The sequence below is a fragment of the Gracilinanus agilis genome, chromosome 6, assembly GCF_016433145.1.
Source record: "Gracilinanus agilis isolate LMUSP501 chromosome 6, AgileGrace, whole genome shotgun sequence".
In the NCBI taxonomy this organism is placed as follows: domain Eukaryota; kingdom Metazoa; phylum Chordata; class Mammalia; order Didelphimorphia; family Didelphidae; genus Gracilinanus; species Gracilinanus agilis.
The window spans coordinates 28,952,541-28,970,199 of NC_058135.1; the positions used below are offsets into that span (position 1 = coordinate 28,952,541).

Below are 17,659 nucleotides of genomic sequence, written 5' to 3' on the forward strand. Positions count from 1 at the left end.
CTGCTTCTGAAGAACTGAAAATAAGTATCAAACCAACGGCAAAGGAGAGGCCCAGCATGAGCGTGAATGGGTTTGACATATAATGAATGAGAACTTGAAGAAAAAAAGGAATAAAAGATGTCATCTAGGACTTGTGATGGCAAAAGAAGATGGACTGGTCACGTGGTGATAGTGAGGGATGACTTCTGGACAGCCAGAATGCTTAACTGGTTCCCTTGTGATATGGGGAGGAGACAAAAAGCTTCTAGAACATTAGGAGGTAAACCTCTGTTGCTACCTTTGAGGAGAACAGGCAGGTGTGGGTGGGTTTCAATTGGCAGTGTTGGAGGGAATTCTAAATTGATGAGATCACATCCATTTGAGTATACTTAGACAGACACTTGTTTTCTCCCTGAAAGACCGTAACCTTGAGAGTAGAGACTGTTTCATTCATATTATTTGTACCTCTGGTGTGTCACATAGTGCTTGGCACATTGTAGGTGCTTAATAAGTGCATGGTGATTGATAGAGCAGGCAATGTTTTTAAACAAAAAGTACTGGAAACAAGCTTCTTTGAGGGTGATTTTAAGGATGAATAGATGTGGGAAGCCAATAAGAGAAACAGTCTCAAATAGATAAAAATCTGAGACTCCTCTTTTGACTCCTTTTCTGATCCACACCTTTCCTTATTGAAAAGCGTTAAGTTCCTAGCAAACCAACAGTTAAGAGGTTAACAATTTCTCTCCAAGACTAAAGACAGAAATTAAGCAAAAGGCTGCCTGAACTCTGAATCTGTTTCTAGACACCTCAAGGTCAATAAAGGACAAAATTTAGACAAAACCTCCTCCAGTGGGGGCTCTTCATCCCTGAGAAAGTATTCCCAGACTTAGCTTTTGATAATGGACCAGCCAAAATTCAGCCTTGGCCTTGTTCTATTCTGAAGTCAAATGAGATTTTTTGTGTATGACATAATTTGTAACTTCTGTGCATCTGAGAAGTTTCGGGGGGGTTCTTTTGTGTGAAATGAGTCTTGAAATATATATATAATAAATTCCATGCTCCTGGAGACAGAGTTGGAAGCATGAGATAAAAGATCTTCTGTGTCCTTACTTCTTATCAACTAAGCCTTCCTTATCAGAGATGATAAATAGATCTTGAGAGATAGAATTATACATAAGATATGTAAGCCTGGTCCTAAGTATCAGTATGTGAGAAGGATCTCTGGTGGTCAGTGGCATAAGAAAAAATTATTTCATCCTTAGACAAATAATAGCAACAGTGGTAACCTTTCTATATCTTTTCTTAAATTCTTTCAGTGTGTACCTGGCTTTTTCCTTTTATATCCTTTACCAATCCCAGTAGGCTTGCTAGGATACGCTTATTAGATTAATACCAACAATAAGTAAATACATGCTTAATTTCGATATGGAAGCAGAATTTCCTTGGAAGTCATTGGGTACTGGGTAAGATACTAAAAGGTTAAATATTCTAGACTAGGCATTTAATAAGAATGTTGGATTGAGAGTCAGGAGATATGAGTTCTGAGTTTGGGTATGTCCCTTCCTTTCTGTAGGACAATGATGTATCTTCATCTGTAAAATGAAATTTTTGTGCTATACAAATCTCAGACTTTGTGTCTCTCCTGATCTAGTCCTGTCTTTCCAATTGCCATCAGATATTTCTATCTGGGATGTTGTACTATTACCTCAAATTCAATATGCTGGTATGCCAAAACTGAATTCATCTTCTCTCCTTAAGTACTTCCCTCTTTCAGACTTCTGTAGTTTACTCAGACACTGCTATAATCTTAATCTTTGGAAGCCTGGAAATTTTATTGGACTTACTTTATCACTATTTGGATAATCATTTCCTAATTGGTTTCTCAGCCTCTAGTCTTATCCTTCTCCAAATATATTAAGAAAGTAGAAAATGAGAGGGGCATTAATAATCTTTAAAAATTGGAAATCAAATCCAAAATAGTCACAAGAGAAAAATCTTATGAGGATTGGCACATTGAAGTAAGATGGTATGGTGTTACAACCTAAAGGTGCCCCAGTCCCTGAAAAACACATTTAAAGGTTTAGAAATGCATCAGGTTAAAAAAATATGATGAAGAGAATCAGATACTTTGTCCAAAGCTACACAAAAACATCAGAATTCTGTAGAAATCTTGAATGTAGGCAAGCCAGAATTGATGGAAGGAACAGCACAAAGCAGACTCAAGGTGGTGGAAGAAAGGCCGTGTACAGAGAATAGTGAAGGGTAGCCTTCTAGCACTGTGTTAAGAGAAAAGAGAAGAAAGACTCCAGGAATTGAGTTGTCTCAGAGTGGCCTTAGAGTGCTATTAACAGGAGAAAAATATATTGAAAACCTGATGATAGCAAAAGAAATGCCTAAACAGCATTTAGGCAGCCTGGGCCTGAACTATAGCAGAAATTAAGGCCAAATAATTCCTATGGAAGGTGGGGCTCATCTTTACCCACCCAACTCAGGATGATGCATGGCATACCCTCACTGTCTGAGGAGCAGAGTTTGGTCTAATCTCAAAGCCCCCAACTTAGATATGGAGGTTAGTAATGTGAACAAACAAAAGAAAGCAAGAAATACTATGAACAGAAATACCATGAATTGAGAGATGCCCAAAGAATAAACCCCAAAGAAGAGAGTCAACTCCACAGCAAGTTCAAGTAGAACCTCAAGGGGAAAAAAACAATCCTGGCCACAAGGATTATAATAGGACCTTAAAGAAATGAAAAAAAAAAATGATAGGAGAATAAGTACCATAGGAAAGATGTATTAACCTCACCTATAAAAGGAATGCCTTAAATAAAGAGAAAACCACCCCAAGATATAAGGAATCATAAAACTAATTTAAAAGATTGGAAACAAAATAAAATATGAATACAATATTATAAGCACCTAGCCTGGAAAGCAGGTCAGTTAAGAACAAATAATCTAAAACTCTACCAGAAATCCAAGCCTGCCTAAAAATCATGACCAAAAGAAAATATAAATATGATATTTCAAGGATTCATAAATAAAAACTTCCAGATTTTTAAGAACCAGGCAAGTGAAAATAGAAAGAATCCATTGATTATTTCTTGAAAGAAAGCCTGAATTAACTCACAGGAATGTTATACACAAAATCCAGAGATTCTAGGTTAAATAAAAAATACTCTAAGGAACCCAAATGAAATTCAACTTCTAAGGAGCTATAGTCAGGATTTCATAAGACTAGGCAGCTACCACTATAAAGAAAAGGAGAAGAGGACAGCTTTCTGATGCCATATTTTGTTTAAAAAGGCTTAGAACTGTAGCACCTGGAATATTAACCAGTTAGGAGTATGAAGCCATTTCTCCAAGAAAAACACAATTTATTAATTAATGGGGGCCAGCATTCTATTAACAAAGGACAGATCTTTTCCATTGGCCTCATGCAGAAAAGAGACCCAGTGAACCTTGACTCTCACTTTTATAGGGAGCTATGTCTTCCTTTTGATTGGCTCCGTAGTTCATTAATTGGACCTCCCCTGAGAGTCCCCATTGGTAGATATTTCAAAAGAGGAAGTGGATTTAGAGACCTCAGCTCCTCCCACATGACTTCATCACAGGGAGGAGGGTCTTTAACAAATAAGGAAAATACTAACACACCCTACTTTCAGATAGGCCAAAGTTTACCAGCTAGGGAACTGTGGTTAGACTTGCCTTTTCTAAGATATTGCATGCCAAATGAGCTATTGAAGCCTCACCCAGTCTTCATATCTGAATTATTTCAACCTGGCCCTTTTGAGATCCATATTGCTGAGAGGGGTTCAAGCTGCAGAGATGGGTGCAAGATGCCACATAGAATTCCATAGTGCCCCCCCCCCCCCCGAACTCTGAGAAAGGGGGCAGTTAGAGGCAGTTGGAGTCCTGGTATAAAAAGACAGGATACCTGGCTTTCAGGGTCTTCTTGAGTCTTGGGTCTTGAGTCTGGGGTCTTAGGTCTTAGGTCTTGGGTCCTGATCCTGATCTGGGGGCTGTCTTTGCAACTGTGATGTTCTGAGCTGAGCCATTCAGTCTCTGACTGCCAAATCTGTTTTACTTTGGTTAGATTTTTCAACAATATCACTGTTTACCTTAGTTTAGCTATCTAGGTTTAGAAGAAGAATACATTTCCCTCTTTGGGGGGAGGGGCTGTTTTAAACATAACTGTTAGGTAGTTTCCTCCTCACCTATCAACCCTAAGCCTTATTCCCCCTTCCCATTTCCTGATATCATTAAACCCTTATTAGCTAGGAACAGTGTCTGGATATTGATAATTTGGGAAATATACTTACATCCTCCATAAGCCAAATTCCTCTTACTGGTGGCCCTGAAGTTAATCAATCCTAACCTCTGAGCCAGTGAGCTTTAAGACATCAAGCTTCACCTATTGAATCCTGTGGGGAATAATTCAGAGAAAGATATCTCATCATAAGGAGTTTAGCCTTTCCCACTTACCATCTAGGCCCAGTAGGTTTCAAGCCAGATTGTCTACCATTACCAAACTGTTAACTGACTCCAACTGCTTGGTGGGAGAGGGGAGTTGAAGGAGCACTTCCACAAGCTCCAGCCCCTCCCTTCCTGCTAGCCTGCTTGTGTGCTTGTAACTCTCCAAAGACCTTGGGATTAGGGAGACGACATTGCTACTGACCCCTGTCATCTTATAGTTTCCCTGGTCTTAAGGAACTTAGAGGAAAATGAATGATTTCTCATATAAACATTACTAATAAAATGCAATTAAATATTAATTTCCCTCAGAACCAAGGATAATATATTGGCAAAAACTGAGGGTATGAGGGCAGAAATATATTTTTAACAAAATAGACTATTTCTAATCATTCCTGATAAAAAAAGCCAGAAATGAGTAGTGAATTTTTGAAGTAGAAATGAAGGAGCCAAAATAAACATAGAAAGATACACACATTTGATTAGAAGAGACTTTGTGGGGATAAATCTGAGAGAGGGATAAGAAACAAAAGGTCTTCTCATAATTCTGATATCTTTAATGATATAGAAAAAAGTAAATAAGACATATAGAGAAGGTCTCGTTCTATGTTGATGGTCTTGGGAGAAGACACAAATGAGGAAATAGGGTATTATGCTGGAGAGGAAAGAAGGACAAAAGGGAGAGAAATAAACATTACATAATAGAAGTGCATCCTATGAAGAATATTCAAATATGGAGGAAGGAGTGGGGGAATAGGCATTCCATGAACTCCACTTTCATTGGAACTGGACAAAGGATGATTGGACACACTTATAACCATCTACACAGATAAAGGTAATGGAATAGAAACACATTGAACTCAAAAGGAAAATAGAAGAGGATAGGAAAATGGGAGAGGAAGAAATAGGGGTTTGGGAGGAAAAAGGGGTTTGAGAGGGAAAAGAGTAGTTGTAAGCAAAAAAAAACAAAAACCCTCTACTTTAGAAAGATGAATGTGAAGGGAGTTGGAAAGGAACAAACCTAGGATCAAGGGCAAGCAAAGGGAAAAGAAGGGTAATGGAGTAAAAACATTGTGCCATCGATCAGGCAATGACAAAGGCAAACTGTATTACCACCTTCTTATACGTAAAGAGAAGAGGTGGGGACAAAGATGGAAAAACACAATGACAGTGTGTAGATATTATCTTTAAAAAAATTTTTTTTTAACCCTTAACTTATGTGTATTGGCTTATAGGTGGAAGAGTGGTAAGGGTGGGCAATGGGGGTTAAGTGACTTGCCCAGGGTCACACAGCTGGGAAGTGTCTGAGGCCAGATTTGAACCTAGAACCTTCCGTCTCTAGGCCTGACTCTCAGCTGTTCCCAATGACAGTGTGTAGAGAAAGAAACATTTAGCAGTTGTAGCCATGAATGTAGAAGGAAGGAACTCATCCATTAAATGGAAGAGGACAGAAGAATAGAAAGATGAATGTGAAGGGAGTTGGAAAGGAACAAGGGACAAAAACCTAGGATCAACAGCAAGCAAAGGGAAAAGAAAGGTTATGGAGTAAAAACATTGTGTCATTGATCAGGCAATGACAAAGGCAAACTGTATTACCACCTTCTTATATGTAAAGAGAAGAGGTGGGGACAAAGATAGAAAAACACAGAATGACAGTGTGTAGAGAAAGGAACTCATTCATTAAATGGAAGAGGACAGCAGAATAGAAAGAAGAATCCAATAGTATATTGTTTATAAGGAAACACACTTGAAATATAAAGATTCATCTTAACTTAAAGTGAAAGTCTAGAGCAGTAGATGCCAAACTTTTTTGGCTTACCTCCCCCTTTCCAGAAAAAAATATTACTTAGCGCCTCCTGTCACATACTATTACCACCCCCTTATAGTTATTCACCTTCCCCAAATGCACCTGTGGCCATCACCACCCCACTTGGATTACTACAGCACCCAACAGGGGGTGGTGGCACCCATTTTGGGAATCATTGGTCTAGAGCAAAAATACTTTAGCTAAATTAAAAAGCAGAAGTAGTGATTATGATGTTCAGATAATGTTAAAAGTAGAAGTGGATGAATAATAAGCAAAGAAACTACATTGTACTTCAGGGTATAATAAATAATGAAACAATACTAACACTTTGCACTGAACAGCATAGCATCTAAATATTTAAAGAAAAAGTTAGACTTATTGGGAGAAACAGTAAAATTGTAATAGTGGGAGCATAGCATCTAAATATTTAAAGAAAAAGTAAGACTTATTGGGAGAAATAGTAAAACTTGTAATAGTGGGAGATTTTAAAGCACTCCCTTTCAGACTTAGATAAATCCAACAAAACAAAACAAAAAAAAAAAAAAAAAAAAAAGAAAAAATTAAGGACCTGAACAGAACTTTAGAAAAAATTAGTATTCTATCTGGTGATATAAGCTATATATGGCACTTTTACAAAACCTGGCAATGTATTGGTGTCATAAAAAATTTTCCAAAGAGCTGCAGAAAGGAGAAGTTGTAAACACATCTTTCGTGATCAGAATGCAATAACATTTCATTTAGTTAAGACCCTTTAGAGAAGAATTAAAAACCATTTAGAGACTAACAATCCTGTATAATTGGTAGATTAAAGAATAACTCATTGAAACAAAGGAAAATTTCATCAAAGAAAATGACAATTAGACAACACATCAAAACATATGGGATGCAGCTAAAATAGTCTTTAGGGGAAAGAATTATATATCTAAATACTTTCATCAACAAAAGAGAAAAAAAGAATTCAGATAATTGGGCACACAACAAGAAAAACTAGAATAATCACAAATCAGCTCCCTCCAACTAAAAAACAAAGAAAGAAAAATTAAAAAAGCAAAGAACAGAATAATGAATTTGAGAATTAAAAAACTCCATTGGATTGACAAATAAAAAAACTAGGTGCTTAAAAAAGAAACCAAATTATTCATATCAAAAAAGAAAAAGTAGAAATTACAATAAATAAAGAAGAAATAAAGAAAATTGTCTGAAATATTTTACTCAATTATAGCTAACAAACATAGTACTTAGCGGAAATGGTTGAATATTTATAAAAATATAAGACATCTAGATTAGCAAAAGAAGAATAGATTGCTTGAGTAACTCATTATCAAGAGGGAAAGTCATGTAAACCATAAATTGCTTTTCCAAAAGTGGGGGAAAAATTTAGAACTTGATGGATTTGCAAGTAAATTACATAAAATTTTCACAAAGCAATTAATTTCAATGCCACAAAAGCTCTTCATGATCTCTTTCTTCCAGGCTGTTCTGTAATTAAACCAAGAAGAGATAAAGCAAATAAAGAAAACTATAGGCCTATGTCCATATAAATATTGATGCAAAAACTTTAAATAAAATATTAGCAAATAGGCTACACAATTGAATATTAAATTATGCACTATGCTCATGGTGGATTCATAACAGGAATATAGAGTTAGTTCAATATAAAGAAGGCTATAAACAAATTAAAAGACATTAACAACACAAAAACCAAATCATTATGTCAATAGATGCTAAAAAAACAAAAAACTTGAAAAAATCCAATGTCATTTCTATTAAAACACTAATAAGCATTAGAACAAATGGATTTTTCCTTGGTATACTAAGTAATACTTATCTAAAACGACAAGCCAACATTATGTGTAGTGGTGGAAAATTAGAGTTCTTTCAAATGAGACCAGGGTAAAATAAGGATGCCCATTATCAACACTATTATTTAGCATAATGCTAGAAATTCTAGCTATAGCAACAAGTTAAGAAAGAGAAATGAAAGGGGTAAGCATAGGCTAAGAGGAAGTAAAATTATTGAGTTTCTTTTTTGCAGATGATATGATTTAGAGAGTTCTAAAAAACTTGGAACAATTAGTAAATTAACCAAAGTTGTATAATGTAAGATAAATCCATTTAATTCATCAAGAATCTGTATATTGCCAATGAAACCCAGCAAGAAGAGATAAAGTGAGAATTTCATTCAAAATAGCTACAGAATATTTATATATTTTGAGTCTGTCCACCAAGATACGTGTAGAAATTAATTGAATTCAACTGCAAAACATTCTTGCAGAAATAAAGACAAACATACATAATTGGATAAATATTAATTGCTTGTGATAGGTTATCCCAACCTAATAAAATATAAGTACTTCCAAAAGTAACTTACTCATTCTTGTACCAATCACACTATCAAAATTTTATTTTATAGAGCTAGAAAAAATAATAATGAAATTCATATGACAGAACAAAAGGTCAAGAATCTCAAGAGAAGTAATGAAAACAGTGGGAAAGAAGTGTTCTTAGCAAAACCAGATTTCAAATTATACTACAAAAATCAAGATTATTTGGTCCTGTTTATGAAGTACCAAGATTCAGAAGTCACATAAATTTTGTACAAAAGCTTTATTTACAAGATATGTAAGGATCTGATTCAAATTTATAAAAATAAGAACCATCCCCCAATAGATAAATGGTCAACAAAGGAATAAATCTAAGCTCTCAACAACCATATAAAAATGCTCCAAATAACTAATAATTAGAGAAATACAAATTAAAGTAACTGAGATTCTACCTCACAACCTTCAGATTAGTAAAGATGGTAGACGTAAAATGATAATTGTTGGAGAGGCTGCAGGAAAACAGGTACACTAATGTAATATTGATAGAGCTATGAAGTAGTCAAGCCAGTCTAGAAAGCAATTTAGAACCATACCCCTCAATTCATTAAATTGTGCATACCCTACCAGATATATGCCCCGTGGAGATCAAAGAAAGAGAAAAAAAATATTCTTTATATACTCCAAAAATATTTTAAAACAATACCAGCTTGAATAACAATAAAAAAATCTAAAGAGATTTGGAATCTAAAGGAACAATAAGTTCCACCATTCTGTGCAGGACTATACTTACCCAACCTCCTACACAGCCAAATGCATATGGATGCTTGTAAAGGGGCTTCACTAGAGAAGCCAAATCGGCTCACATAAACAAACCTGTAGCCTGGAATCTCTATGACCAGAGATGCTTTAGGGACATAAACCCCACAGATATCTGACCAGGAGGGCTGAATATGCCCTTGCTCTGACTGGGGATTCTCTGATCAAAGCTACCCTGAATGGGGGACTGGAATCCTTCCTGTGTCTGAGTGCAGATTCACCAAGGGAGATGGAGGACAACAAGCAGGAAATCCAGAAGTCTGGAGTAGAACCAAATAGGATCTGACTACCCTGTCTATATGTGTAGGAAAGGATGGAGAAAGTTCCTGGTACAAAGTGCTAAATCAGGAACAGAGGCTACAGATATAAATAAACAGATGAAAACAACAAATGCAATGAACATACTGAAATAATATAGGTGAAGAGATGCTCAAACCCAGAAGAAGAAAGTCATTCCAAAGCAAGTATAAACAAAGTTTCAGGGGAAAAAATGCCTTGGACTCTGGGAATACAAAAATGACTAGAAGAAAATAAGTAAGGGATAAAATAAATTAAGTTTTGAAGGGAAATAAGAGCTTTTGAGTAAAGTGTTGGAAGGAGAATCAGTAGTTTTGGATGGAAGGTAGAATATCTTACTAAAGTAGTAGACTCTGTGTAAATGGAATTAACTCTAGCCCATTCATAGTCAAACTCTACTCACCCTAGGCATAGAGATGATGTCATTCCCACCTCCCTTAGTGGGGAGGGGAGATGAGTTACCCACACGTGACAATAAGTAACAAATCAAGAACAAGGGACGGCCCTTTGGGCACTCCAAATCAGTGCAGAGGCTGCCATTTGTCCGCTTGAATTAGAGGTGGACCCACGCGAAGTGACTGAGACACTTTCTCTTTAAGTATGTTGGTGACTTCCTGCAAAGGGAATTCCCGCTTTGAAAGTGGAGCTGAAGGATCTCGGCTGAGACCTCAGGCAGCTTCTACTCTGAATGGTCACGTGGGTAAGTTAGGCTGACTTCCTTGGCCTACCTTGGCGTTTCCAAACTCTGCCTTAAGTAGGCACCAGCCTAACTGGTTGCTGGGCCTTGTGGCTTGTAGCCTTATTATTTAGCCTTTTAACCTTCTCTCTCCGTCCAGGCCTCTGCAGGCCTGGACTAGACTCTCCCTCACTCTATTTCCCTACCTTTTACCTTCCAAATTGTAAATAAACTACCTTAAACCGGATGCTGACTTGGGTCTATTTTAATTATGGAATCAATCTGAATTGTTGATTCCTGGTGGCCACACTTTAAATATATATCTATGAAACACCTAAAATCTCCCTCTTACAACTCCCTGGAAAGAGGATGGAGCAAACAAAATTTAATGACTCTAGCAGGTCTCAAGAAATATTAGAATGAAGCAAAAGATTTTTTTAAAGAAAGAAAAGGTAAAATAACCACTATCAGAATGACTAATTCAAAAACAGAATGAGATATAGTTTAGGAATCTCTGAAAATGTCCAAATAAAATATCTGGCTACGAGAGAAAGCATAAGAGAAAACTGCCCAGATCCATTAGAACTAGAGAGTATAGTGAAAAGAATCCACAATGACGTTCTGAAACTTCAAATTCGGTGTAAATGGAATTAGCTCATCCTCATTCATTGTTAGACTCTAGCCATCAGAAATAATGTCACCCCACCCAACTTAGTGGGGAGGGAGGATCAGTGACCCACATGAGACAATAAGTAACAAATCAAGAACAAGGGACGGTCCCAGTCCAAAACAGTGTTGAGGCTGCCATTTGTCCGCTTGAAATTGAAGGTGGATGCAGGAAGTGATGAAAGCTTCTGTCTTTTAAATATGATGGTAACTTCCTGTGGGGAGTTGGCACTTGAACTCGGTGTTGAAGGATCTCTGGCGAGACCTCAGACTGCTTCCCTCTGAATGGTCACGCGGGTAAGTTAGGCTGACTCTCTGTCTCCTCCCTTGGCGTCTCTGGAGGCTCCAGCCTCAGGGAGGCCTCTCTTCTTAGAGGAGGCCTTGTGGCTAGAAGCCCTGTTTAATTCACCTCTGCGCCCCTCTGCTGGCGCCTCTAAATTCTCATCCGGTCCAGACCTCTGGTCTGGGCCAGAGTTTCTCTCTCTCTGTTTCCCTACCTTCAACCTTCCTAATTGTAAATAAACTTCCATAAAAGCCATCCTGACTCGGGTCTATTTTAATTTGGAATTGAGCTGATCCGATTCCTGGTGACCAAACCTTAAATATCTAGCTTCCCCTCTTACAGTTTACAATACTCAAGAGTGTTGTAACCAAAATTTACAGTTTCTAGGACAAAGATAAAAGATGGTAAGGAGTCAGAAAGAGTTCAAGTACTGGAAACTAAAATCAGGATCACACATTATAATGTTTCAACTACTTAAAGGACTGACCATCTTAACAATGATAGCCCTCATACCACTGATACCACTACTCCTAAGATGCCGCAGTGTATCTATAGCTACCAGGTGCTTTTTCAGAGACTGTTGTTACATCCCTGCAATGAGTTGACTTGTAATAAAAATTTGTTGATTAAATACGTAGATATACATGTGTCTACATATTTAATCAACAAACTTTTATCACAGTATATCTACATATTTAAGCAAACATGTATAATATGTATACACATGTGTGTCTATGTATTTGCATATATTTCCTCTTTGAGAGCAAATGTAGTAGATGCTCAATGAATATCAACAGGCTGAAAACATGATTCATTGCCCTACTAATATATTTTTCAGTGCCTAACCACAAGTCATGTTCTTATTTTAATGTATGTGAATCTAGAAATAGATGATAAAATTATTTTTTATACTTGATTGGAAAAATATCTTTTACTAAGTCTGATTTGTCCTATATTACCTTCTACCATTACTCTGGAAAACCCTTCCAAATATTCAATTAGATTTTACTTAATTAAATATATTATATATAAGTATATATAAATAAATAAATGGATTATTTCATTCATCATAGCTTAGTAACCAACTCATTATTTCTGAATGCTATGTAATATATATCAGCGGCATGCTTTACCAGTCATTGAATTATATATCAGCCTTGTCTAATTGCTTCTCAATATATGGATTTTCATATAGGTCATATTTAGTTATCATTTTAACTTGGTTTTAAAAATTAAGTTGCTTGAAAATCTACATTCCTGTGTTTATTTATATCCCTGTCATGGAGTTACATTTTATTAGCAAATATGTTTTATCTTATAGGTTTTCTAAGGAGCTAAAATTAAATGTACAGAAAGATGCCAGAAAATTTTCTTCATCAAAAATATCTAAAAAAATATCTAAAAAGGGAAAAGATAATTCTTCAGGTGAAGAAAGAAAAACATTAGTTATGCAGGTAAATGTGTATCATATTTTAAATTTGCTTTTAGTGTGTTTCTTTAATTAAAAATGAGAAATTTGTAGTTTTCAAATAGTAAATTATCTTAGCTTGGTTTTAACTTTTTATACTTTCTCTTAGAAGCATTATCTATTATATCAACTCTTGGTATCCCTCCTCCCTTTAGGAAAATTGAGTCTTTAATTTACTTTGAAATTTATCTTGCAGGTAAATAAAAGTCCATTTTTATGGTATCTTTTCTCCAGCCTGATTTTATGGAGAAAAAAAGAAGGAATAGAAAAATGTCCCCAATTAGGTGTTTCCTGATTGTAAACATTTTACAGTATCCATCTTGTCTTTTGACAAGTATATCCTAGATGAAACTGTGCTACTGTGCCTGGTGTTGGATCTCCTTTTCAAAGTTGTGTACAGTCATCTTTGATAGTGGTGTTGCATTTTTTCCCTATTAACTTTGTTAATGTGCTGTAGAACACTTGAAAGTGTGATTTTATCAAATATAAAATTAGTGAAACTTTGCGCTGTAAAAACCCCAATCCTTTATCTATATTAAGGATACTATTGTTTGAGGGCCTCTTTATAGGGAGTTACCTCCAAACTTAGAAAGTTAACAGTTGAATGCTTGCTTTGAGAGTTATAAGGAGTAGGGAAAGATAATGAATAGGAATTTCCTAAAAAAGAAAGGAAATTCAGAGTTCTCAAACCTGAAAATGGAATGCTTTGTGGATGATGGCTAGTATGAATTACATTTTCATTCTTTTGATATTTTTATAAATAAACCTCAACATTAGAATTTCTTCATTAGTTTTAATTCCATCCTCCTGAAATACTATTAAAACGGAAGGGGAAAAAAACACAAGATTTTTCTAATGTTGATGTTTCCATAACACAAGAGGTTATTTTAAAAAATCCTTCTCTGATCATTAATGCCATTAACATTTCCTTTTGTGAACAGGATGTCAATACTGATCCCAAAACTAGAGATTCTAAAGTGATCAAAGCAAAGGCATCAAAAACTGATAGTGAAAAGATTAAAAAACCCAGCCGAGCCTCCAATCCTGGTTGTCTCCCCAACAGTGGAATGAGTCAGGTCAGAATGATTCCTCCAGCCACTTTTGGAGTCCCTGGGAACAGCAGTGTGGACTGCACAAAGAATCTTGGCACAGGGATTCCTCCAATTGTACACAATATTTCTGGCACTGCTTCCAGTATCAGTTCAGGAGTGGGGACTATTCCAGGAGGTCATACTTACAGGTAGGAATGGAATAACTAAGTTCAGACAATCTGCTTAAAATATATATTTTCAAATATGTTTGCTAGTTTATAATATTCAGCTACATTGAATATTGTGGTCCAACTCTAGCCTCATCATTCTGATGTTTTAAAGGTTGGCTGCTTTGGGTCCTTATAATACAAAATAATTTAAGACATTAGTACTGCAAAACTCATTTGAGACCTAAGCAATAGGTACAGTCTCAGTCTAAAACTGTTTACCATTCTAAAAGGTCGAAGAGAGCCTGGAGAGATTGGAAGGTAATTGTCATAATAAAAGAGAATGCTGACTTTGATGATTTGCATTTCTTTAGTGAGATTTTGGCATATGATGATACAAAAAAGCAGCAGGTATATGTGAATTATGTAGGCTGGGAAAATGTTGCAGAAGGTCTCCATCCCATTTCTGTGTGTAATGAATAGCCTGAAAATTGAACAGTAAATGAGATGCTTTAACATGTTTGTTTGGAACTTTAGAAAACCATTCTGACTCACTTTTGCTTTGATTTTTCCCATTAAAGGGTGGATGACAAAGCTAAAAAGAACCATGTTCCATTTGTTAGGCTGAATAAACATGATCCAGCCACCTCTCATAATGCTAACCTGACCACACTGGTAAGTGACCTTTCCTTAATGGCAAATACTAAAATGTTGCCCATTCTGGCCACAAAATGAAGAGGCTCACAGTTGTCTTTGGAAAACTGTCCCCAGGAGGATGGCTATTCATATCACAGTGAGTTCTTCATTTTAAGAGAGCTGGGTTTGATCCTGAAATTTGATCTTTTGCTGGCAGGAACTCTAGAAAAATTCCTACAACTGGATCTCACTGAAGGCAACATTTGTAGTACATTAGAAGAAACAGTCACTACCCTTTTTTGCCAGAAATCTGCATTCATTTCAAACCTCCTTGGTATCATGATGGAAGCTCATTGAATCATTATGTTTATATCTTCAGTTCCTGGCACATAGTAGATGATTAATAAATGCTTGTCTATTAATTAATTCTTCATCTAGTGCTATGCCCTCCAGCTATTCTGGAGTCATTCCATTTGTCCTTCTGTGATTGAAAATTTCCAATTTTTTTTTTGATTGCTCCATATGTAAGATAGTTACCTCTAGAATTCTTAACCCGCTTAATGCCTCATCATTCACAAATCCACCCCTCCATGATCAGCCTGTGCACCACTTACCAAATATAGGTAGACACAAAGACTACCTCAAGTATGGAAAGGCTTTGAAAAATTAAAAATATGGGGTAGCACAGAGAGTAGAATGCCAGGCCTGGAGTCAGGTGGACCTTGGTCCAAATCTTATCTTGGACACTTCCTATGTGTGTGAACCTGGACAAGTTAACCTCTACTGCTGCTCCACTGTCTTAGAACTGATACTAGAACAGAAGGTAAGGGTTATTTAAAAAAAAAAGAAAGAAAATTTAAAAGTAAAAAAAGAAAGCAGCAATGTTAATATTGTCGCTATTCCTGTTTTGCTGCCGTAATTGGTATCTCTGGCCCTAAGCTTTCCTGATATTTCAAAGAGTATTTTATCTCAAAGTTGTTCCCTCCAACTTTTATGTAAAACTACTGAATATTTTTTTTTATCAGAAATTTCTTTCATTGCCTCCTTTAGTGAACAGCTGGGATTTCTGCCCATATCCATGTTCTTGAACATAGAAGACATGATCCTAATTTACCTTTAATTCTCTCTCATTCTCACCTGCATATTCCATGCTCTTATGCCTAGGGATTTTATCTTCTCTGATAGCAACTTGATGAGCAGTTGATTTTATCTTAGATTTATCTTTATTCTGAACTTCTGCATCAATAAATTTGGGCATCTCAGCTTACATAGTAAGACAGAATAAGAGTTTACTTAAAACTATAGATCCCTATTATGTCCAGCTTTCTTTAGTGGTATGTCCAGTCAACGAACATTTATTAAGTGTTTTTGTGCCAAGCACTAGGCTAAAACTTTAAAAGCCAAACAGAGGATTTTGTGTTCAATGGTAGAGGGAACAGGGAGTTTATTAATAAAAGGAATGAAATGATGAGTCCAGCACCATTCACTTAGGCACCTGCATCAAGAACAGACTAGAGCAAGGAGAAACTCAAGGAAGGGACATCCACCCACCAGCAACTACTGCAGTACTCCAGGAAAATACATTAACATGCTGGTCATGTGCAAAAGTGCATAACTTTGTGTCTTGAATCTTTCAACTTTCAGCGAAGTAGACAGAATACTTTATTTCATTATTTGGCTTCTAGACTCAGAGTCTATTATTGCATTGATCAGAGTTCTAATCTTTCAAAGTTGTTTTTCATTATGGTTCTCATGGCAAAAATTGGTCTACTGATTCTGTTTAGTTGGTTCTGTATCAGTCATTTCATATAGGTCTTCCAATATTTCTCCAAAACTATCCATTTGATCATTTCTTAGGGCTTAGTATTTCATTATAGTCATATACTATCTTTTGATTAGAACTAAAAACTAATTATCTTCATTGGAGGATAATTAGTTTTTTGTTCTGTACTACTAAATAGAAAAGATTTACTATCAATACATATTATAAGGAATCCCATAGGCCACATATTGACTTAATTTTAAATGTGATATTATTTATGTTTCATTATATTTTTCTTTTTCGATTACAGTATTTCCTAATTTGGATTGAAATTCAGCTAGCCAATTTTTCTTTAATGTCAATCAAATGTTCTAATTATAAAGTATTTCATTTTAGTATTGTTTGACAAATTGGCCCCAGATCCACTGAAACTTAAAAAAATATTTTTTAAACCAGATTAGAAAATGCTGTTTCCAGGTTTATGAGTGTTCCAAAAGGGAGAGGTGAAGCATACTACTTTTGGTAACAAAAGCTTAATTTTACAATATTTTGTTAATCATGATGGCTTCATTCTGTGAGTTAGCTCCAGGCCTTATATACACATTAGGGGAGGTTCAACATTAACAATAGCATATATAAATTCATATTTCAAATAATCATTTTGAAAATATCCAATTCTTTTGGGCTGGTTCTTGTCAGCTCTGATTAAGTCATCAGCTGTTTTTAATCTCATAATCTCTCTGAAACATGAGCCACATGAGCATGAGTTCAAATTAATCCATTATTTGTAAAGCTTAATTCTCTTATTTTAGAGTAAATAAATGTAAATAGATATTCTTATATTTTTTCCACATCCCAGAACATCATCTTGCTCTTCTATTTGGTTATGCATCTCTTTGGAGATTTAGCAGACCAAGTTTTCATTCGTTCAATTCATACTCTTAATTTCTTTTTTGTTTAAATTTCTGTTAGATTTGTCTGAGTATAAAACAGGCACTTTAAAATCAACTACAGTAATTGATTGTATTAACCATTTATGTTAGGAGTTTTGAACTTTTTTTGTAATCTTGCTAGTTTTTCTATTAAATACTTTTATGCCATGGCATTTGGTGCACATATATTTAATCCTTATTGTAATTTCTTTGTTTCCAATGCCTTTAAACATGACACAGTTTCCTTATTTGTCTCTTTTGACTGTATCGGTTTTTACTTTTTCTCACATCTCATCAGATTTTCTATTCCTGCTTTAACTCTATATAAGTTTTTAATTGTGAGTT

General features: G+C 35.6%; 1 protein-coding gene across 5 annotated transcripts in view; it reads left to right on the plus strand.

The window, feature by feature from the left end:
* CDKL2 (cyclin dependent kinase like 2) overlaps nt 1–17,659 on the plus strand; it is a 49,643-nt gene that overhangs the window by 26,023 nt on the left and 5,961 nt on the right. For all 5 annotated transcript variants that reach the window (XM_044681421.1, XM_044681420.1, XM_044681422.1 and 2 more), the window contains 3 exons: nt 12,640–12,772; nt 13,728–14,026; nt 14,566–14,659. In XM_044681421.1, coding sequence (XP_044537356.1) covers nt 12,640–12,772; nt 13,728–14,026; nt 14,566–14,659 — 526 coding nt within the window. The remainder of the gene's footprint in view (nt 1–12,639; nt 12,773–13,727; nt 14,027–14,565; nt 14,660–17,659) is intronic.